Source organism: Poecilia reticulata, chromosome 1 (genome assembly GCF_904066995.2).
Source record: "Poecilia reticulata chromosome 1, P_reticulata-male-v2, whole genome shotgun sequence".
NCBI classification, from domain to species: domain Eukaryota; kingdom Metazoa; phylum Chordata; class Actinopteri; order Cyprinodontiformes; family Poeciliidae; genus Poecilia; species Poecilia reticulata.
The window spans coordinates 12,429,859-12,452,429 of NC_088830.1; the positions used below are offsets into that span (position 1 = coordinate 12,429,859).

A 22,571-nucleotide genomic window follows, 5' to 3' on the forward strand; every position below is an offset into this window, starting at 1 on the left:
TAGTGCTTTTGCAAAGATGGGTTTCTGTTTTGCATGAATTCAACGTACATTGTGCCGATTTACTTTTTTTGCTGTCCGAACAGACGAAAGCGTCCAGTCCACCCTGTCGTCAGACTCATGTGAGTACTACCAGACAGAGATATTTGACCTGCTGCCCAGTGTCCAGGCTGTCCGGTCCCAGCAGGACAGCTATGATACGCTGAAAAGCAGCGAGGCCTTCCGGTCGGGTGGCCCGCGACCCGACGAGGCCTTCAGCACTGAGAGCCAGTCGAGAGGACCCAGAGACAAGCTGTCGCTGCAGCCACTGCGAAACCTGGCCATTTGTATGCAGGGGAAGAGGAGCGCAAGGTGGGAACATTTATGAATATGTATATATTTTGTTTATTCTAAACTTGTTTAAAAAAAACTGTAGTCTGTTTTCTAAAAGTGGAACTGCTAAAGTAAAATAAGGAGTCACAGCTTGCACTTGATTAAAATATTATTAGTTGTTGTTGTTGTTGGTGATAAAAAAAAAAAAAGATTTCTTCAAAGTAGAACAAAGTTACTGTTTTTTGGAAAAAATATATCTTCTGTTTTTAGTTCAGTTCTTTCAGACTATGGACAACCACTTTCTAAACAAACTTTGGTGAGCATCTCTAAGCTGAAGTGACCGCTGTAGTTCTGGTCATATTCCTGCTGTTGAGTGAATTTCAGACTGCAACAGTTCAGGATGGGCAGGATTTTGTAACCGTGGTCTGAGCACCATGTGTGAATAATGTTAACTTTTTCAGAGCGTCGCTTCAACTTTCTTCAAATTCTGCAGTTTGCAGACATTTATGATCGTATTTAATATAAACATAAACTGCTTGAGCTTCCTGGAAAGGTCAGGCTCAGCTTGAAGGATGAGTTGAGAGGTTCTGTCATCCAGGAGGAGCTCGGAGTTAATTTACTTAAACTGAAAAATTTTAATCTCAGTGAGATTCAGTTTAATGTTACACATATTTCAAGTTTAACTTTGTGTCCTTTAATGTTTGGATGTGTGATATATTAAGTATGTAAAAATATACATTTGCTGTTAATTAGGGAAAGGAGGAAAATGCAGATCAGCAACATTGGTTTCTGGGAGTCATGGAGGCGGAGCCAGAGCATCAACAGGAAGAGGGTCTGGGCTCACATGAGGGAGGCGGGAGCCAGCTTGTTGCCTTGGAAACACACACTCCACAAAATTCAAGGTAACAGAAACTTTGAAGACCCGCGTTTCTTTTTTTCACCTTTTGATCCTGTTTTTTTTTTTTTCCGTTGATTTTCAGGGAGGTTTGGCGTCGGAGTGAAGTCCTACTTTGTGTTCCTCAGATATCTGATCTACTTGAACCTGCTGCACTGCGCTCTGATCGGCGGCTTCATCCTGGGGCCCACAGGGTTTTATGGCAAAAACAGCAGAGGTATAGTTGCATCTAACTCGCCTCTGGTATCATGTATAAAGCAGAAATGCGGTTGAGACATATGTGGAGTTAAATCTCGGTTATTTCACAGAATGGTTGCGATTTGACGGAGACGACTCTGTGTTAGATTTCCTCGTGGGAACGGTAGGAATTATTATTCTGTGCATGAATACTGATTGCTTTAGACATGAAGAAAAGCCACGTAGTCATAGTTTAGTTTAAAACATAAGATACCTGCTGTACACATCTTCTGCTTCTTTTAAACCAGGGACTTTTGGCTCGTTCGCCTGTTTTCTTTGGCTTTTACACCAGAGGCTCTCTGGATCTCGATTGCCTGAACACACCCCTGCTTTACCTGGCTGGGATCCTCTGCATCATCTTCCTCAGTCTCATCATGGTGGTCCACAGGTCAGTAACCCACAGCAATGCTGCGGAAACATTAATCACCTTCGGTTTACATGGGATCTCAAAAATGTGTCTGTTAAAATGCCAGGCTTTAAAAATGAAACCCCAAAAATTAATTTTAAAACGTTTTCCTCCTTTATTTGGACTGTAAAATGCAGAGGCTTGCTCTCAGTCTCAGAGATTTAGAAAACCTTTGCTATAGAGTGGACAAATGTTGTCAAATCAAGCTACAGTTCATTTCTGCAGGATTATGTCAAATAGAAGGTGAAACAATAACATTTTTTTCTACATCACACAAACCTTCAGACATTTAATCCTTGGTTTGCACGTTTTGTTTGTTTTTTTCCCCACCTTGCAGAACAATCGTTGGCTACAAGCACACCTGGATGCTCGAGAAGCGAACCAGCATGAATGTGAGCTTTAAGGTCTTTTGTGGCTGGGACTACACCATCCAGCATTCAAAGTCTGCAGAGCTCAAGCAGAGCTTCATCAGGAATGACCTCAAGGTGAGTGAGGAGGAGACACACCTGCAGATAGCGGCTTCCTGTTCTGCCACGCTCACAGCAGCCCGACCTGATGCTAGAAAACAAAATGGAGGCGACACGCAGCGTGTATGAAACGGTGCCGTCTGAAACAACGACGGAGTGAAACTCTTCTGTGAGCCGAATGTTAGAAAGCTGTGACGTGTCTGGCCAGAATGCAACCATTTCAATACTCCTGATGGGAATTTTTTTTGCGGAGGCGTGTAATGTTTCACAGATCCAAAATACATAGAAAACTAAGAAATCAGGAGCTGGTTAGTAACACAGCTTAATAGCATTTAAAAAAAACAATGCCTGTCAAAGTGCCAAAAAAAACAAGGTATAACTCTATATACAATTGTCCAAACATACTTTAGACCGTTGTTTCAAATAAGTGAATATTTTTGTTATTTTTCTATTATTTTGAAACTTGGATCCCTCTTTCATTCTCAGTTAAATTAACCCTGACTTGTCTTTCTTTCTATTGTCATTTTTGTTCTGTTGTGTTGTCGTCATCTTTATACATGACTTGACTGAACGCGTCACTCGGGAGACCTTTGAATCACGTAAAGCTGCAATATGTAACTTTTATTTAAGTATTTCTTCATATGTCCTGACAGCATGACAAGAGACAGATGATCTATGGAAACATGTAGCTTCTCCACGTCTTCCCAGTGCTACCATTTCCATTTGTCAGGAACAACCAATCAGAAGCAGGAGGAGCATCTTGTGTATCCTCTGCTTAATGTGCTAATGGCGGGGAAACAAAACTTTATCCACCGCCATCAGTGGCTACGCTAACTAGCCTGAGCATCCACAACAAGCTCTGTTGATGAGAAAGAGAGAAAGGGGGGAGGGTACGAGTGGTGCATACACAAGTATGATTGACAGCTCTGAGACCCTCCTCCTGGTTCTGACTGGTTGTTTCAGAGAGATAGCAGCAGTAGCGCTGGGAGGAGGTGGAAGACTCAGATTATCTGCTTCATATTGTAAGGCCATAATAATATGTAGAAAACATTTTTTTAAATTTACTGCAGCTTTAAAGTATTTAATATCTTATTTTAAAAAACAACATTGCAAGAGGCAAATGGCTTATCTCCTGATTTTGTACCTCAGGCCTTACTAGGAAAGTATTTCTTCCGCTTATCTCCAAAAACGAATTAAAATGACGTTTATAGGTGTGATCTTTGTTACTATAATCTATAATTACTATAATATTTTATATCACATAAAAGGAAGTTACTCTTGTGCATCTTGTTGACCTACACTAAATATTGATCTAGACATTTATGCTGCAAAAACAAATAAAAAATCTGTCTGGCAGCTCTTCCTGGAGGAGAGGAAGTTCAACTTGAAAAAGGCTCAAAGGACTCTGGGACAAAAGCTGCGCCTCTACCTGCTGAGGTTCATCCTCAACCTGATTGTTGTCTTTCTGCTCGGTGGAGCTTTTACCCTCATCTACTACTCCACAAACGTATCCCTCAAAGAGGTAAGGATTTCATCCTGAAGTTTTGTATTTCTGCAGCAAATACATGAATAAATATTGTTTGATAAAAATTGCTAATGTCTGTTTTTCGTAGTCGAACCAAGTTTGGATTCTCAGCCTGATCCTTCAGTATCTTTCTCCCATCACCATCACCTCTGTGGACCTAGTCCTCCCTCAGATATTCCGCAAGATCTCATCTTTCGAGGACTACTCGCTAACCGTTCAAGTGAATGCAACGCTTGTGAGGTGAGAGGCAGACAGATGCAAACACCTGGAAACAGTTACACACCCGCACACACGCATGCACACACACACACACGCACACACACACACGTGGCCACGAGGGTTCACCGTGTCTTTTTATTCAGGAGTATCTTCTTGAAGCTGGCTTCCCTGGGGATCTACTTATTTTTCCTCTTCAAAACAACAACATCTGTAGAAAATGTAAGTGAAAGTGAAAGAAGTAGGTTAATATTTTACCTTCATAAAACCAACCTGATCTGAGTTACTCTGTTAAAACTTGGCAATGATTTAAAGTTGTAGAATTTATTAGCATAGATAATGAGCGCGGACTCCGGTTTGACTTCGGTTTCGCTTGAACTATGGGAACTTTTTTTTTCAAAAAAAAAATTCTCCTTTTGACTTGATTTCTTTTCCTTTTTTTTTTGTTGTGTGTGTTTTCTGTGCAGCGTCTGTGCAGGGAAAACCAGATTGGCATTCAGATGTACAAACTGTGCATCTTCAACTTCCTCACCACTTTCTGCAACACTTTTTTGGTGAACTACCCCAGGAAGTGGGTTTGCTTGAGATCACTCAGTTTCTTTCATAGTCATTGTGATGATTTCTACAGAAAGCCCACGCATGCTCAATGTTTTTTTTTTTTTTAAACCAAGCTGATGAACGGGCTTGTGTTCCTTTCTGCTTGGCAGGCTTTTGCAGGAGAAGCGCCCGACATGCTTACTGGTCCGGCTGTGCGGGAGGCAGCGGTTCCTGATCCCGTTCAAAGTTCTGGATCTGGTCTACATCCAAACTGTGTTGTGGGTTGGGGTGTACTACTGCCCCCTGCTGCCTATGATCGGAGTGGTCAGCCTGCTGGTGATATTCTACATCCAGAAGGTAGCAGACCGAAACAAGAGATTTGCATGATCAAATTAATTGATCAGGCATAACATTATGACCAGGGTGAGGACCCTGATTGATTTGCAGCTATGCAGCCCAGCATTCAACAAACTCGGGTGCATTTTCTATCTCATAAAGAGCACAAACCTCTTTACTATTTTTTTTAATCCGCAGGCGTTGTTGCTGCTCCAACACATCCCACCCACTAGCAGGGTTCTGTCACGAGTAGATAATCACTTAAGAGTTTTTCACTTCACCTGCTGGTGGTCGTAATGTTATGCATGACTAATGCATCCCACTTGTGTTGTTAATTTTCCTAATGTAACTTTTTAAAAATCTTAACTAATGAAACCAGAAGACTGGACGGCAGGCAAACATGTATATTTTTAATTTAAGATGTTTTTACCGCCTCCTAAGCAGACCGTTTGTTATAAAGCTAGCAACCGGCTAGCTTAAATTACAGCGTGTCTGGTAAAAATAAACTCCTTTAGTTTTATAAATATGATATTCGGAGCTACTAAGACAGGAGTCCTTGTGTTCACAGCTGCTGCCATTCTTGTTTCTTAGACGATGTCCTCCATTTGGATACCAGTCTGAAAAATATTCATCCTAATAAGGGAGATAAATATTACCTCAGGCTCTTTCCTAAACATTTGGCGGCACACACACAAAAAAAAATCTAAATTGTACTTTTTGTAATTGATTGCAACTGTTTGATCGGTGAAGTGGGAATAAAACTCAAATCTCCGCGTGTTTCTTCAGTTTGGTGTCCTGAGGTGCTGTGAGGCGGAGCAGCGGATGTTCCGAGCCTCCAACTCGTCGGTTCTATTCCACTTCATGCTGCTGCTGGGCCTCGTCATGGCTGCAGCCGCGCCGATCGTTGACTTCCACCTGGCCGAGGGAACTAAGACGTACACATTGTTCCATTACTCTCTCTCAGTATTTACAATATGACACTACATGTCTCAGTAACAGCTTTCTATCTAAAATTGTTCAAATTCTCTCTGTGTGTGTTGTTTTTTTATTAACCTTTTTGGATACATATTTTTCTCTCTGTTTCCTACTTCAGGATCTCCTGTGGTCCGCTTAAAAATGAAACTGTGCTCACTGTGACAGAAACCTGCGTGAAAAGTCTTCCCGACTCAGTCCAGAATGTTCTCAAGTACTTGTCCTCACAAGCCTTTGCCCTGCCTCTCCTGCTGGGTGAGATGTAAGTTACATTGGGCGTCATCTTTTATCACAATGAGGAATACAGCTTTACCTGTTTGAACAACAAGTTACTGCCAACAGGTGGCATCAGAACATCCTGAACATCGCTCTTCATGTTTTATCATGTTACAAACTTTATGAAGCAATTCAGTGGAAGCGACTTCAGAAGTACTGATTCAAAATGGCTGAATAGCTAAAACAGCTTCCAGATTTTTATTTGTACGACAGTTTCGAAAACTGTGCTTCCCCTTTTTTCTGCTTTATGTGTGATGATCCACATGAAATCCCAATAAAATCCATTGAAGTCTATTTGGAAGAGGTATGAATACTTTTGCAAGCTACCAACTGTGTTGTGTGGTTGTTGTCCGTCAACTCTGCGTTGATCTGATTGGATCCACTGGAGATCAGATGTGATGTGAAATGAAAATGCAACGTTTTGTGTCCTCAGCATCATCCTGACGTCGTACGTGTCACGAGGACGCGCCAACCGGAAGGCAATCGAAAGGCTTAAAGACATGCTGATTATGGTAAGCTTCCAAATCATTTTTAACTCTGATAATTGTATGATTCTTATAGCATCTTATAGTTTCTACCCAGTCTTAAAAAGTGGGTAACGTTGAACAAGATTCCATTTTAATCCTGTTCAATGTCAGGATTAGCATTACGCAAAGAAAACTGAGTAATTGTGAGGAACATTCGGCTCATTTTTATGAAAGAAGGAAACATTCGTTTACTTTGGCTCTTCATCATCTTAGCCTTTTTTCTGCGTTTTATGAGCTTCGGTCCTATTTGTGTTAATGCTACGTCTTGCTGTTGTCCTCCCACAGTGCAGCTCAGATAAACGCTTCCTGGTGAAGCAGCATGCCACCTTGCTGAGAGGTCCTAAGAACCCAAACAGAGTCCGTCCTGCTGCGGCTGAACAGAAGCGGCCCCTCCACGGCGCTCCCTGACACTCCCAGTTTACTCTCATCTGGAAATGATGGAAAACAAGAATGTTGAATTATTCACAAAGGAGCAGAGTGACCTATTGAAACTTGTGACCCAATTCTGTAAAAAGACATTTTCAGATTATTCTTGCAAGCCTTTTATATGCCTGTGTTAAAGCTACTAACAGTGCACAGACTGCTGGAAGCCTTTTATCAGTGTTGACATTGATGACGTGCACATTAACCTCGCTATATGGAAAATAGAGCTTGGTAGTATTCCTAAATGTTAATTTAATATTATTCAAGAGGCTGTAAATGTTTCTATTTGTGTGTCTATTAAACTTTTTTGCACTAATTGCATGTTTTCCAGGCTCTTTGTATGACGTCATAGAAAAACGTCCCCTCTGTTACGTTATCTACATACAACATATGTGTCCCAGCACCATGCCTTACACATGCACATGCAATGAGACATACATGCAGAAAGGACCATGCCAAAGACACATTCATAGTCTTGTTATGAAGAACCAACTCGCTTTATGTTTACTGCCAATTCTGGGTGAGTAATTTGGGAGTTATTAAGATCTGAATGGTTTATTTCCTGGGCTAATATTCCTCCTGTCTCGTGTTGTTGATTGTGTTTTTTTGTTGTTTTGTTGTTGTTTTTTTTAGCTCTTGCAAGTTTGTCCATCACGATAGGTAAGTGTGATTGTTCAGATATGGAGCAGTGTTTACTGTCAACCAATGAAAACTCTTCAGACACTTTGGTGCACTTTATAAACGGTGTGGCAAAAAAAAAAAAGATCTCAGGAGGACACATTTTAATGTTTCTATGGTGAACTGGAAAAATTGGTAAAAATGGTGTTTTAAAGGGATTTATGAGAAAATTCATTCAAAATGTAAAATTTGGATTACAGGCTTTCTGACTTGTTGAGTTCACTTTGGCTTGCTGTTTATCAACAAAAAACAAAATCTAATTATAGGTGTGAGACAGAAAACGGGGTGAGTAACCGGCAGCAACGTTTAACAGTGTATGTAGCAAGGATGACAAAATCCAACCAACTCACCTGCTACAATTTGGTTTAATGGAAGCTTCAATGCCTTCAGTGCTTAATCTGTGCTATGAAGGATTAAGGTTTAGTTGCCATTCCAGTACTAGCATATAATAAAGTGGCAGGTGAGCTTAAATCCATAAAGGGATCAAATAAAAACAAGAAGGGAAATTGTTGTACTTTCATATGGAAGAAACAATCACTGCACAGAGAGATGAGAACCGACTTTAAAATACGAAACCAAATTCAAGACGCATGAAAGATCAAAGGTCTAATACACAAATTCAAGATTAAATCCTAAAACATTAAAACTTTAATTCCATGACACCTGTAATCAACTCTCTCAGATTGTCAGCAGCAGTTTTCTGCATATTTTGATACGTGATCATAAATCCATGCTTTCTTTGGGGGGAGGTAGCCATTACTAACCCAAGAAAATGTGACTTCAATAACAATTGTCCTTCTTTTACTGTAGTGAGTCTGCCAATTTCAACTTGACTTTTCCACTAGTTTGTCATAAAGATTTTTGAGGATATATATATATATACACGTTAGCTGTGCTCCATTTTTTACGATAAGTTTGGTTTGGATCTCCAGGTGAGCCAGGTTTTCTCCGTCCGGTGCTGTCCGGCCCTGACAAAGCCTACCTCAACACCAGGGCGGTCTTCCGCTGTTTTGCCCCCGGCTTGTCCACTCAGGTCGCCTACAGGCTGATAAAGGATCGTGTCCCGCTCACCACAGAAGTCAGCCAAAAAGGGAACCAACCTGTGGCGTTTCCCCTGAAAGTCAAAGCAGCTTCAGGCGGCTCGTATCGGTGCAGGGCGTTCGCTGGAAGAAAAACGGGATTCAGCAACGGGATCAAACTGACGGTAGTCAGTAAGTATTGGACTTGTCTGGGTTCCCAAGCTTTAAACTCAGTCTAATGCTCTTTACCGTATTTATTTCTAGCTCCGCCATCAAACACAAGAGTGACCTCTGAGCCCTCTCCGCCGGTTGCCTACGAGGGGTCACGAATCGTCCTGAGCTGCGACGCCGAGCGAGGTTCCGACCTTAAGTACACCTGGCACCTTAACAGGAAGGAAGTGACCTTATCGACCGCTGGATTCGTTATCTATGAGAACAAACTTGTGATGGAGGAGGTGACTCTGGACCAGGAGGGAAGCTACAGCTGCGTTGCTTGGTCTGTGGTGCAAGACATCAGCAGGTATTCAACCAGCGCAGAGGTCAAGGTGACAGTCAAAGGTAAATGTCAACAAAACGATATTTCATGCATGTTGCATGTCTTCATATGAGGGGTTTTGTCATGACGTGTGGTGGTGAAGTCGAACCTAAATGCAGATGTGGCCGAGGCGGAGACTTGGTTTCGTATTTAATGAAAATTTACAACAAAAACTTACAAAAAACAACACAGGGAGCCAGAGCAGAACAAAAAACACAGGGACTAGGCACAAAGCTGCCAGGATGTAAAGATAAGATCAGATATTCCTTTACTAATCCCGCAGTGGGGAAATTTACATTGTTACAGCAGTATAAAGGACAGAGCAGAACCAATATAAAATCTATATATACAAAAGAAAAGTACAAGTGAATATAGAAATACTGAAACAGTATTGTTTGAAATATAAATAAAGGGATAGTAACTGGAGGAACCAGCAAGGAATGACTGAGAATGAGTGGTAAAATTACTGGGGAGCCTGATTACTAAACAAGGAACAAATGGCTGATTAGAAACAGTTTGCAGGTGTGAGGAGAGAGAGAACGCTAACAGGTGAGCTCGTAAAAAAAAACTAGACACAAGGAATAAATAAACAGAATTAAACTGTTTATTTATTCAAGGAGTAAAGTAAAAGAGAAACAAGGCTGATCTAATGAAAGTATGAGGCAAACAAAGAACAGTAATCAAAACTATAAACAAATAATCAAACCCCAAAACAACCCACGACCTGACAGGTTTCGACTCTGTTTTTAACTTCATCCCTGGGTGTTGGGTGGATTTGTTGTGTGAAATTGTTGGTTTGTTTGAGTTTCTTCTAAAATACATTCTCTCTCTCTCTCTCTCTCTCTCTCTGTCTCTGTCTCTCTACATTTCTTTCTCCTCCTGTTCCACAGTCAAGATCTCAAAACCGGAAATTTCCATCTCCGTTTTCAAAGACGGGCAGAATTACCATGGAAACGTAACCTGCCGGTCCTCAAGAGGAAGTCCACCTGTGAGCTTTTCTCTGCTACTGGACGGCAGGGAGGTGAGGTCCGCCACAGCTGCAGAGTCCCTCGCCGTGTGGTTCGATGTTCCCGTCGTGATCGGGCTGAACATGGGAGAGGCCCGGTGCCGAGGGAGAACGGAGGTGCAGGACCTGAGGAGTGAGGCCCTCGCTCTGGAAGTAGGTGAGACGTGTGTTCAGGATCAGTTCTGTGATCCACACTCCTGGTTCCCTCGTTTATGGGGAGCCACTTCTTAATTCCTCATCATTAATCTTTCTCTGTGACAGGCTGTTATATTTAGAGACAAAAAATGTGAGTGATGATTTGTTACACATTTATAAATGTCAGAGATCCAGGCTAAATATTTAGCAAGTTAAATATTTAGTTACCAAGCTAAATACTTAGTTTGGAGCTACATATTCACTTAGCAAAATATTTATTTTGCAGCTAAATGTTTTGCAAACTAAATATGTGGTTTACCAACTAAGTGTTCACGTCTGAGCTGGTAGATATTTTCAAACTAAATATTCTCTAAACTGGATATTTAATTTGAAAGTTAAATATTTAGTTTGCGTACTAAATATTTAACCTGTGAATTGAATGTTTAGTTTGAAACTCTGCCATTCATAAAATTGTGTGGAACAAGTTGAAAATGTGACTTTGAAAAATGAACACCCATATTTTTTCTCTATGACGAGCTAAATAAACCAAAATATTGCGGCTCATTTTTATTATTATTTTACCCTACATACCCGTTGAGCTCATGGCCTTCCTGTTGTCTTCTTCCTGTGTCTCCAGTCCCGGTCGGGCCGGACGTGAGAGTGGAAGTGGACTATCTGTACAGCACCGAGGCTACGCTGACCGCTGCCAGGCTGAGCTGTCGCCTCAGCAGCGGGACGTTCCCACTCTTCTCCTGGCTGCTCAACGACTCCGTTCTTCTGCCCGAGGAGATTCGGCCTCAGGCTGTCCTGTCCCGCCAAAAGCAAGTCCTCTTCCTCACTCAGCTCAACGCAGAGGATTCTGGGTATTACCGCTGCAGGGCCAGAGACAGCTACGAGGACTCTGGGCCCTGGGCCGAAAGCGCCGCTGTACTTGTCCAAATCACCGGTGAGAAAAGATATTTATCATAAATGAAAAGTTGGAGGTGCACTCTCACGTTTTCAATCATTATCATAGTCTGGACGGTTTTAGGCACCGGATGTCCAGGACACAAATATTTTAAACAGTCAGGACAAAGGAAGCAAATAGATGTGTAACATCTCTGATTTATGCCAAATTAATATTATACACTGTGGCTTTCCGTTCAAAGCAGAAGTAAAATAAGTACTACTTGGGTTAATATGCCATTTTGTAACTTTATTAAACAATAATATCCTTGTTTTATTATTTCAAATGAGAAATTCTGGATTTTTTTTAACTTGGTGAAAACAGAAATCAGCCGTTTAGCTGTTCCAGTCACTGAATCCCAATCTAAGAGGTTTAAGGTCTTTTCACTATAAATATTTTAAACATGAATTTGAGCTAAACAAACTTGCATGGTGGTGGCAGTGTCATGGTGTGGGCAATCTTTTCTTTGTCAGAGAATCTAGTTTGAGTTAATGGGGAGATTATTCCAGATAACCTGGAATAAAAGCTCTGAGTCTGCGGTGAAGGAAACAGAACCAGAGCTACATTTTGATCAAAGCATATCGATGCGTTAGAATGGCCTAGTCAAAGTCCAGAGCATTTGTGGGACTAATATGCACTTGAAAACCGATGTGTTACAGATTTTCTCCATCCGATCTGATTGACTTTGGGATATTACGCAGAGAGGAATGGACCAAAATGTCATTTTTTTTAGACCTGAGACGGGGATGCCGGATACAAATGCACACCACAGTTTTCACATTTTTACTTCAAAAACACAATAAAAAACCATGCATATTTTTTCCCCCCCTCTAGTTCACATTCATGCATCGTTTTGTTGTTTTCTACCAGCTGCAGCATTGAGCGATTTTAATCCTGGTCATTTTTTTTCTGCTTGTTTTCCCATCAACCAGAGGAAATCCTCAACTCGATGGCTCAGGCATCATTCTGCACTGAAACTTCACAAAGTAAAAAATAATATACCACACTAGTGATGTACTCTAGTAAAGCCACGATGTGTTACATTAACGGCTTTGTATCTTCTGATCCGCAGAGTTTTTCACTGAAGTTATCACCTTGGTGTTCTGCTGCTTCTTCCTGCTGATGCTGGCGGTGGCCTCAGCCTGTCTGTTCAAGATGCTTGACCACTCCCCAGGTCTGTGCAGCAAAGCTTGCGTGTAGTCTGTCCCACTGAAATGCGGTACTCATTTGTTGCTCTCTGCATGTGTCTTATTTGCAGCTCCTATCAATGTTTCTGCAGCTAAGTAAGTTCTGCCACTTAATTTAAAGCCATTTTATCGTTTCTTTGATTTAAATCGCCTTGTCGATGTGCATGAAATGCCATATTTTCTGTGATTCCAGCACAATACCGTCCCATCTCTCTGAGCCGGAGTCTCAAACAGACACTTTGTCCCGTCGTGTCCAGAACCAGGTAAACCCAGACAACGCCAGAGTTAATCAAATTTTCTGACGTGTTAATAGAATACTTTACTTCAAAACCCCATGTTTTTATTTTTTACTTAAAGCTGCAGTAACAGTTGTATTTGCTCTGCAGCACTTTTATAAAATGATACAGAAGTAATCGATAGAGGGTGCACTTACTCTGTGTACTTAAGTTTATTGTAATGTTTCCAGGCTGGACCCAGTTGTTGCTCTCTGGAAAGAAATGTTAACTGTTAAAATTAGTGGAGGTCCTTTATTGATACAGTTGATTAAGCAAAATTATTATTTGTATGTGTTTTAATGTTAATTCAATTGTCTGCCAGGTCTCCCTCATAAAACAGATGATAATCATAAAGAACTTGCTGGTTAAATAAAGAATAACAAAGAAAAGTTTTTAGAAATACAGTAGTGCACTGGAAAAAATGCCTCCCTGTTATTTAGGTTACACACAGCTACAGCATTGTTTACGGGCATAAACAATATAAATAAATACATAACATAACATAAAATATGATTGCTCTCTGCAGCAGATGTTAGTGAACACGTCAGCCATCTCTAACAAGCTGGTGTCAGCTTTTAACCGCTCGTCATCTTGAGGTTTATGTCAGACAAGAAGCTCTTTAAGCTTCTTCACTCAGGCTGGTCTTTATTTAGTCTTTCAGCCCTAGATGCTTAAAATATGCTTCTACGTCTTAGAAAATATGATTTTGGCTAAAGTTTAAGCTTTCAGCTGCGTCCGTTTGTCATATCTCAGAGTTTAATCAATGGATGCGCATCGCTCAGTTTCTAGAGCAGAAAAACAACCACAGTGTGTCAGCCGCCATGTGATGACACATGATCTCTGAGAGCAACAGCTGCAGGAGTTACACGCAGAGCTGGTGATAGCGTTTGGTGGTTTCCACAGACCCGACTGAATTTGCTGAGTAAAGCCTGTTTTATCTGGTCGCCGTCACAATGTGGGCGGTGTTTAGGCAAAGCGAGGCGATCCGTCACCTGCTGGCGTCACTGGAGCTGCGACCGCCAGCAGGAACAACAGCAGCAGCAGCAGCGAGAACAATTCAGTCAGCTTTTTATTAGTTTTTTTTCATGCATTTTATCTTTACTTTTTTTTTTTTTTTTTTAGTTATTTTTTAAATAGTTTTAGTTAGATTTGAATGGATTCTAAAAAATAACTACTACTAATAACAGAGTTTCATATCGAATTATATTTTTTGAATAATTCACATTTACTAATGTTTTTTTCACTTTGACAATTAAAATTGTTTAAATAGATCACATTCATAATTAATTATATATAATTTCAATATTCTCATATTATTGTCAATATATTTTCTTTGTAATGTTAGGATTTGTGTTTTTGTTCTGAATGCCTTTTTTTTTTGCCAATTTGATACATTTTAGTTTTTTTAGTTGTTTTTTTTTTTGCCACGTCCTAAAGTTGTTCCACCTGAATAATTAGATTTTTGTCACATGTCACTCAAGTAATTTATTTATTTGTCATAATTTTAGTTTAGATCTTATTTTACTTGTCACCTCTAAAATTAGATTTTTTTTTTAGTATTGTACACTTTTAATTTTTAATGACACAAATAGACACAATTTTCAAATACATTTCTAAAGGTCTTTAATTTTATAAAACACTTGAAAGAAAAAGAATATACTGTACATGTAAAATATATTTTAACCTGACTTAATGTGATTGGACTATTTTTATTTTATTTTTGTTGATATTTTAGCTTCCACTTTGGATCCCATGCAGACTATAAACTTTGCAATATGAAAAAACATATAACTTACAAACAAAAAAGACATACTAATTCTGTCTTTGTTTCTGTTTCAGACGGCTGAAATCACAGTATGAAAACATCCAAGAAGATCCTGATTCATGCTAATTATTATTTATTTGTGAAGTAACCAACTTTCTGCTTTCAATAATCTGATATGTTTTATAAAATATTCTAAGAGTGGGCTCTCCCTGTATAAAGAGTGATCAAATGTGTTGAACTTCTACTGTACTTTGTAATTTTGCAAATAAATTCTAAAGATGTAAAAGTGTGTTTTCATGAGTTAAATGAAAGAAAACAATGTTTTCTTCCTTCTCGGTGAGTCTAAGTTTGACTCGGTGAACTGCAGCAGGACGGTTTTATTTCTCCCAGCTGAAGTGACGCTGAAGCTCGGGAGGCGTTGGCCTGCAGCTCTATCAGTCGCCTGCACATTTCTCTGCCTGTAAAGTGATCAGACGCACGGCTTCATCCACCCAGTTACAACTGCCACTTATTCCCTCCAATTTTACTCCATTCAAAGCCTCCTGCTGCGTAAAACAACTTCAGCATGTTTGCTTCTGTGTTTTTGGTCATCCTGGGTAAGCAGGCCAGCAGAAACTCAATCGAGTGTCGAGGATTTTGAAATAATTTAACATTTCATCTGATTTCGTCTCCATTCCTACAGGGCTGTGCTGCTGCACTAAAGAGAGCAGTAAGTACATTTTCATGATCATTTGTGTGCCGTCGGGCGAGGAACGCTGGTGGCTCTTTGGGATTTCTTTCTTCTTTTTCCCCCAACAGATCAGTTCCAACTGGACCAGCCGCGACTCCACGGCCCCTCGCAGGCTTTGGTACTAGATGTCATTGTCTTTGAGTGTGAAATTCCCAGTTCAGAAAATAATGAAACGATTCTTCTGACATTATACAGGTAAGTAAGAGTCAGGGTACAGTAGGAGTTAAATGCATTTGGAGAAATAGAGCGACGAGAGACGTGTTGAAATTCCTGTCTTCAGGAAGGATGACCGTAAACAAATGTTTGGAGAATACACCCTCTCAGCCGGTGAGGAGACGGGAACCTTTCCCAAGGTTATCAAAGCTGAGCACGAGGGCGACTTCGAGTGTGTGGCCAGCGCACAAAACAACACCGAGATAAACGAGACTGTCAGCGAAGTGCACTTCTTAAGGGTTATTGGTAAGTAACCTCCCGTTGAGGAGGAGGAATTATGCATTGAAAACTGTTTCCTTAAATATAAGGTAAAAATAAAACTATCATTTTACACTCAGCAACAGTTCAACTCTGGTTAATTTCACTCATCAATGGCATGAATGTCTTATTTACACACACTTTGTCAAATTCAACAGAACAGAATAGAGTTGAAGTTCCTTTTATTGTTCCTCGGTGGGGAAATTCACCTTTTTTATCTTCAGGAAGTCGTTTTAGGAGACCTCACGAATACATAGTCATATCTTAACACAAGCATTCAATGAATCAAAAATACACAGTCGTGTAAACTAAATGCATCCTTATTAAGATCATATGCAAGTTGTTGATTAGTTATTGAAGTCCACATTATTTAGGTTTTTTAAAGTAGGCCTGCACTACTACAGTATCGCGTGGTTTCATGGGGAACAGGTTGAATATCACTGAAATAATCTTGTTATGATCTGCTAAATGAGTGCAGAGAAGACAAATTAAAAAACCCAATTCCAATACAGAAGCTCGAAAGATAAAATCTTTGCATAATCTCTTATCTGACAGCTGTGGTAGTGACGTTTGTGTGGTTTGTTTTTTCCGTTTGTTTCGCAGTGCCAGTCGTCGGCGCTGCGATTGTTTTTACGGGTCCGACAGAGATCTATGAGCAAACCAAGCTGGAGCTGCAATGCAAAGTTCAATCTGGAAATCATGTTTCCTACAACTGGTTTCTCAATGGGCGCCTCGTCTCTCCGTCTCCTCGCCGCTGGATTGGAGACAACCGGTTAATAGTCACCAGGTCAGTGATGGCAGAAAGCATGGCTTACAAGAAATCCTTTAAGACTGGAGCGATAAATTATTGGAGCTTTTTAAACTAACTGCTAAATGTGGGCAAACCCCCGTTTGTGCCTCCATCCAATTCTCCACATGTCAATTGTCTTTTGAAACTTGCAGCAGTGCTGAATGCTACTTATTGATTTAAAACTTTAGAACAGTTTTTATGTAATTCTTTAGGTTTGCTGAAGAAAATCGTCAAGTAATGAGATGAGGTCTTTGTGAGGAAATAATTGTTTTTCTGGTTAATTTTCTGCCTGCTGTGTTTGTGGCTGCAGCCTGGTGTGAGAATAAGTGTGAACTGCTTGCATTAGCTGCATTTCACAAGTCTGCACTTATTTAGTGAAATCTGCTCCGTAAATAAGAAATTATGACTGAATGATGAAAAATAGCACAAAAATAAACAGAGAAAATTGATGTTCTTTGTGAATTACCCCTTATTTTCCCTCCTGGTCACTTTAAAGATCTTACATGTCAACATCTGCGCTGTTACTAAAACAAGGCTGAAGTTTAGCTGATGTAGTTGGACACGATCAGCGCTGCAGCTTTTTCTGCCATCGCTGCCGATGTGCAAATATAAAACACGATGCCGTCTGTTTTGGTGATGATCTGTTTCGGTTGTAAGAGTAAAGTGTTTCAGAAGTCTTTGTGTGCATGGTTAGAGTCAGCATGATCTGCGTCTCTCCTAGAGCATCCTCTAAAGATGGCGGCTCCTACATGTGTCAGGCCAAAAACGTCTTCAACGAAACGAGATGGTTCACCGCCAACAGCTCAGACCTTGTTATCACCGTCAAAGGTTGGAAGTTTACACCGTGACTTGCAAACGTAGCTAAGCCAGATTTTGTCATGTTGCAGCCACAAACGTTGATGTACTTTATTGGGGAGATTTTTTTTTTTAACAGCTCAGTCCAACCTGTTTCTGTCAGAAGTCGTTAGTAAAGTGAGTAACCTAATCTCAAATCCAGCCGTTCTGTGAAAGAAATTTCTGATTTGAGTACAATTCCAATCAAATGCTTTTTAAAATGTGTAATGTGACAAAATGTGGAACAGCTTTAAAGGGGTTTAATACTCTTGTGAGGCGCCACAATTCAGCCCAGCAGAACCATCGTCGTCCTCGTTCGTGTTTCCTCAGATCTGGTGTCGACCCCTGACATCTCATTCACCGTGGTGAAGGGGGGTGATGGCTCCTATTCGGCCAGCATCACCTGCCAGGCTGAGAGAGGCGATCCTCCTATAAGCTTCTCGCTCTACATGGGCGAGAAGCTGATGCTCACGGAGAGCGTTACAGACAGACACGCCACATTCACTCTCCCAGTGGTCATGGACCAGCACTCTGGATGGCTGCAATGTCGGGCCAGTAACGGGAACCAGACTGAATACAGTCGGTGGCTGCCTTTTGAAGTTGGTAGGTAATAAAACTCTGCTGTGTTTTTCTTTCTCTGTAGATCTGCAGTAAGTATTTACCAAAATAAGTGCTACATGCCAAAAAATAAATACTTTTTTCATGAAAATCTCAAACTCTTTGCTGAGTTCCTGCTGCAGTTAGCTGTGCTGCAGTACAAATGCTATCAACATTAGGAGTTTATGGTGTTACTTCATTGTGTTTGCATTCATTGGGAAGCGTTTCCTTCAACTACAATGGACGAAAGCCAATCTGTTACGATTCGATCTTTGGTTTTTCTGTTTCAAAACAAAAATAAAATAAAATAACCTTGTTGTTTTATTTCTTTTGTGTTTTTAAACTTAAATAAATGTATGCAAGATCAAAATGACTAAAAAACAGTTTGATTAAATCAAATATATGCTTGCTGTTGTTTTTTTATGTGATACTGGAAATGGCGGAAGGCGCCAAAGAAGAAGAGCTTACAGGAGATTATTGCACTTCGTATTATTATTTACTTTTACGTTGAATGTTAAATACATTTTGTTCAGAGTTCATGAGCTCAATGAGATGCATCGACTGTAATAAGACAAGGATTTCTGCTGGGTAGGTGGTTCGGTTTAAGTTAAACCAGAACTTCACATACAGTTTAACTCAAACTGAGACAGTAAAAGTGGGCAGAGCAGCAAAAGGTCAAAAAAGGTCAACGGCTTACAATCCCTCTGACTTTGTGTCTCTTTTAACCTTTCTCTAGTGTCAGTCGCCGGCCCAGTGACGGTCCAGTCTGAATACGACATGGGAGATAACTATGCCGTCATTGGCCTGAGGCTCTTCTGCAAGGCGGCAAAGGGAACTCACCCTCGTTTCCAGTGGTACCTCAACCAAACGTCTCTACGTGAGCAGGGAAGCTTCTTCTACGTGGTGGATCTGCCGCCGGAGCAGTCAGTCCTGCTGCTGGCCGTGGGGAGGCGGAGCGCCGGAAAGTACCGCTGCGAAGTGTGGGACAGCTTCGACAACAGCACGGTCATAAGCAGCAAAGCGCTTTACGTGGACAAAGAAGGTAGACGCTGAATGCTGCTTGAACAACGTCTCCTCGAGACAAATCACTGACCGACTTTCCGTTTTTCTCCCTAGTGCTGAATCGCCTTCCCACCTTAGTGGTGGCTGTGGTCTTCAGCTGTTTCGCGCTCCTGATTTTCCTGGTGTTGTTTTGTTGTCTGTCAGGAGTCATCTTCAGTAAGTTCGCCTGATCTCATATCTTTGTACGTCTTCCTTTGCTGTGAAGGGGAGATGATGAACGTTTGTCCGTTCTTCTTTTAGGGTGGAAACAATCTCAACAGAAGTCAGAGTGAGTGTTTTTTTATTTATTTATTGGAAAACAGTAATCTAAGATGGGGTTTATTTTTCTTTCTTTGGAGGAAAAGATAACGAATGACATCATAGATTCAAAGTAAAAATTTAAACGTCTTCATTCCAGTTTTCCATTAGCGTCACAGCTGCTTTTAAAGGAATAAGTCAGGATTTGTGAAGCGAGGTTCTGTTAAAACATCATAAACCGTAGATTTGTCTCTTACCGTCTTCATGTGGGTCAAATCCAGCTCCCACAAAATTCATTCAGAACCTCCCTCGTTAGTTTTGACCGTAATTCAGTAGGAGAATAAAGTGATGGAGATTTGAGATTACTAATTGCCAGAATATTTTTTGTTATGAACCTAAAGATGAAATCAGAAGAAGGCGACTGAACCTAGTAAGAGTGTTGTTACTTATTAGCCACAGTGTAACAAGTCCTGTACTGACATGGGGTAAAAAGGCCATTTAATGAGGAAGATGTCATTAGTCCACAAGCAGGATAAAAAAAAACTAGGTTACAGTTGCAAAAGGGCTCAGGAATAAATCTTTTGATTTTTGTAAACATGTCTTGTGATCTAGTGAAATAGAAACTAATCTAAAATTTTCTGGCATTTCGCAAACAGACGTAGTTTCGCAATCTTGACTTACCTAAAGCAGCAAAGTGTTTAACCCTTTCATGCATAATGGTCACTACAGTGGACAACTTTCTAAAAGCCATTTTCTTGTACTTCTTGTGGATTTTTATGTTATAAATGCACACAGACCACTGAAGTGGACACTAATGCATCATAAAATACACCATCAACTACTGACCATCACCTGCAATTGGAAGAAATTATTTTTGTTAAATCCAATATGGCCGACAGACAAAAAAAACACATCGACCGACCCGGACCCTCCTACTGTAGACGGTAAAAAACACATTGTGACATCAGATAACCCCTAAAGAACAACACTACTGATGTATTTTTCCAAATAACAACTTTGTATTTGGAGAAAATTACAATTGATCACCTGAAAAAAAAAAAACAATTACAAACTTTTTCTTCCTACCTTTTTTTATGCCTTAAAAAAATCAAAAAATTGGAAAAAATCCTGACACAAATGATCATAATTCATGCATGAAAGCGTTAGTCTGATTTCATGTCAGATTTAAAAAACCAGCGTATGTAAATATCCAGTTCCAGCTGCATCTTCGTTGAAAGACAAAGCAACGCTATGGCGTATTCTTTGTTGCTTCTTCTGGGAGAAGCCATTTTACCACAATCCCACACCTCCCACTTGAGTTCCAGCCGATAATAAATACCCTGCACATCTTCATCACGGTGTAAATTTGTTTGGTTGTATTGTCCCAAACGATTACACAGATCATAAGAGTCAGGAGCTGAAACTTGCATAAAATGTTTCTGAAAGGCTAACAAGCTAAATGTGTTTAAACTCACTGTTAGGTCGAGTTTTGCAATGGAAGAAAGACCTGTTGTATATGAGATCGAGACGGTAAGTCCTCCTCCAAACCCAAAGGTTTCCACCACGTCGCACCACCAGCCTGAATGCCTGACATAAATCTTCTCCTGTAGGACTGGACAGAGTACAACGAGGACCCTGACGTGGCGAAAGCACCAAGAGAGGACGAACTTTATCAGGTGACGCCATCGTTCGGTTCAATATTCAGCCATTATTAACAAATATTTAAACTACTCTCCTCATGTCCTGGTCAGGAATCTGAAGCCTCTGAGGACGAATGGCCTCAGATCGAGCAGGAAAGACGGACGCTGGAGAATGAGGCTGATGAAGACTCAAACCGAACACTAGAACTTTAAAATAAATGCATTTGGAGTTGATAATCTATACCCTGGTGCCATTTTACTGTAGATATTTGCAGTAATAGTTTTAGCGAAAATGATGTTAGAGGTGTTTTTATAAAATAAGCAGTGATTTTTTGTCAAATATCTTGAACTCTTTCTTACAATTTGCAACATAACATCAGGTTACTTTCTTGGGATATTACACAAGTCTACATTAAAAAAAAACATATTCAGCATTTGTGACTGTGCCTTGCTGTTGAAATTCCCTGAAACCTGTCAATGGATGGCCAGGAATTAGACTGTACCTAAAGCATTGAGTATCCATTGCTAAAGTGCAGAGGAGGGAACCGAAAGAGTTTGTATTTCTGCTGAGTTTGCACTTGGTTTGGTCATAACTTTCTGAGCGTCCTGAATGTGCGCCACCAACCAGTGTTGTGCAACTAACAAGAAGAAGAAGTTAAACATGTTGAAGCTGAATCATGCTCATAGTTCATCATCTGAAGGCTGTTAACCAGTTTCATAGCTGGTTTCTGTATTTGAACTGCCCTGTTGTTGGAATACGCTACAGAAATAAACTCGACTCGACACAAACTACATTTCGTTAATTCATCACTTTTAAAAATAATGATAAAACATCTCAATTACCCTGTGAATAGTATATTATTTGTAAACTGGTCTTATTTAATTGATGCACTTGTGTTTAGCTCTCTTGCTTTTTCACATTGGCTAAACATAATAAAAGCTGCAATCATTTTCCCGCATTAATCAAAAAGATGAAATTGAATTCAGAAAGCAGAAAGCAGCTGCAATCTTAGTTTTGTTAAACTGATCAATCGTGCAAAAATAAAAACCAGATCTTCTTATGCACCACTCCCTGCCTGCTGCAGGCTGCATGCAGTGTCAGCTGAAATGTGGCGATGGAATAATTTGGTACAATCAGAGATGATTCTTGGGACAAGAGCCTTGAGTTCATAATATTTTGAGGTTAAGAAATGAAAAAAATTTTAATTTACCTGCAGGTGAGCAACATTGAAAAAAAAAGCATTTTTAGTTCTTGTTTTCAGGAAAAATGATCATGTTTTTGTTTAATTATAAGGAGTACCAAAGCTGAATCTCTTTTATTTCAACAGACATTTTCTGTTGCTGTTCTTAATGCTGAAAACATCATACTATATTGTAATGTACATGACCTTTGGGTTAAATAAAATCTGTATTAAAACATTTATCCCATTTAGCAGACAAAACTTCAATCGGAGACAAATTGTTGGACATTTCAAGGGAAGAATCTTAATGGGGCATTTTTGTGATTGTGGATCGGAAATTTTTTTCAGGTTTTATTG

The 22,571-nt window shown here is 40.2% G+C and overlaps 3 protein-coding genes and 1 long non-coding RNA gene across 5 annotated transcripts in view; 3 read left to right on the forward strand and 1 right to left on the reverse strand.

The window, feature by feature from the left end:
- The window catches only part of tmc8 (transmembrane channel-like 8), a 12,261-nt gene extending 4,819 nt beyond the window's left edge, over positions 1-7,442 (forward strand). For both annotated transcript variants that reach the window (XM_081606379.1, XM_008410281.3), the window contains exons 3-17: positions 84-348; positions 1,063-1,211; positions 1,290-1,421; positions 1,513-1,565; positions 1,690-1,829; positions 2,185-2,332; positions 3,672-3,836; positions 3,928-4,079; positions 4,202-4,277; positions 4,523-4,626; positions 4,763-4,949; positions 5,715-5,863; positions 6,022-6,162; positions 6,610-6,688; positions 6,989-7,442. In XM_081606379.1, the coding sequence (XP_081462505.1) occupies positions 84-348; positions 1,063-1,211; positions 1,290-1,421; positions 1,513-1,565; positions 1,690-1,829; positions 2,185-2,332; positions 3,672-3,836; positions 3,928-4,079; positions 4,202-4,277; positions 4,523-4,626; positions 4,763-4,949; positions 5,715-5,863; positions 6,022-6,162; positions 6,610-6,688; positions 6,989-7,111 (2,063 nt within the window). In that variant the 3' untranslated portion in view covers positions 7,112-7,442. The remainder of the gene's footprint in view (positions 1-83; positions 349-1,062; positions 1,212-1,289; positions 1,422-1,512; positions 1,566-1,689; positions 1,830-2,184; positions 2,333-3,671; positions 3,837-3,927; positions 4,080-4,201; positions 4,278-4,522; positions 4,627-4,762; positions 4,950-5,714; positions 5,864-6,021; positions 6,163-6,609; positions 6,689-6,988) is intronic.
- Positions 7,403-14,958, forward strand: LOC103465454 (Fc receptor-like protein 5). The gene is made up of 11 exons (XM_008410297.3): positions 7,403-7,646; positions 7,760-7,786; positions 8,737-9,015; positions 9,088-9,381; positions 10,249-10,521; positions 11,137-11,445; positions 12,378-12,431; positions 12,518-12,619; positions 12,704-12,728; positions 12,826-12,895; positions 14,747-14,958. Exons 1-11 carry the CDS (start codon positions 7,403-7,405, stop codon positions 14,765-14,767), a joined length of 1,698 nt encoding a protein of 565 aa, XP_008408519.2. The 3' UTR covers positions 14,768-14,958.
- On the reverse strand, positions 9,496-11,196 carry LOC145551467 (uncharacterized). The gene is made up of 2 exons (XR_014087313.1): positions 11,091-11,196; positions 9,496-10,626 (listed from the first exon to the last, which is right to left on the reverse strand). It is a non-coding gene; the product is annotated as an uncharacterized LOC145551467 (long non-coding RNA).
- A 91-nt stretch (positions 14,959-15,049) lies between the features above and the next one.
- On the forward strand, positions 15,050-21,825 carry LOC103465443 (cell adhesion molecule DSCAML1). The gene is made up of 13 exons (XM_008410268.3): positions 15,050-15,268; positions 15,355-15,381; positions 15,471-15,597; positions 15,683-15,861; positions 16,477-16,660; positions 17,385-17,491; positions 17,828-18,100; positions 18,831-19,136; positions 19,211-19,312; positions 19,397-19,424; positions 20,875-20,923; positions 21,004-21,069; positions 21,145-21,825. The coding sequence occupies exons 1-13, from the start codon at positions 15,238-15,240 to the stop codon at positions 21,244-21,246; spliced, it is 1,581 nt and encodes a 526-aa protein (XP_008408490.2). The 5' UTR covers positions 15,050-15,237; the 3' UTR covers positions 21,247-21,825.
- Positions 21,826-22,571: the final 746 nt, after the last annotated feature.

Coding starts and splice junctions, on each gene's coding strand:
- LOC103465454 (XM_008410297.3), top strand. CDS start 7,403: ATGTTTCTATTTGTGTGTCTATTAAACTTTTTTGCACTAATTGCATGT. Junction 9,016..9,087: donor GATCAAACTGACGGTAGTCA/GTAAGTATTGGA, acceptor ATTTATTTCTAG/CTCCGCCATCAAACACAAGA. Junction 12,432..12,517: donor CTGCACTGAAACTTCACAAA/GTAAAAAATAAT, acceptor TCTGATCCGCAG/AGTTTTTCACTGAAGTTATC.
- LOC103465443 (XM_008410268.3), top strand. CDS start 15,238: ATGTTTGCTTCTGTGTTTTTGGTCATCCTGG. Junction 15,269..15,354: donor TGTGTTTTTGGTCATCCTGG/GTAAGCAGGCCA, acceptor CCATTCCTACAG/GGCTGTGCTGCTGCACTAAA. Junction 21,070..21,144: donor GAGAGGACGAACTTTATCAG/GTGACGCCATCG, acceptor TGTCCTGGTCAG/GAATCTGAAGCCTCTGAGGA.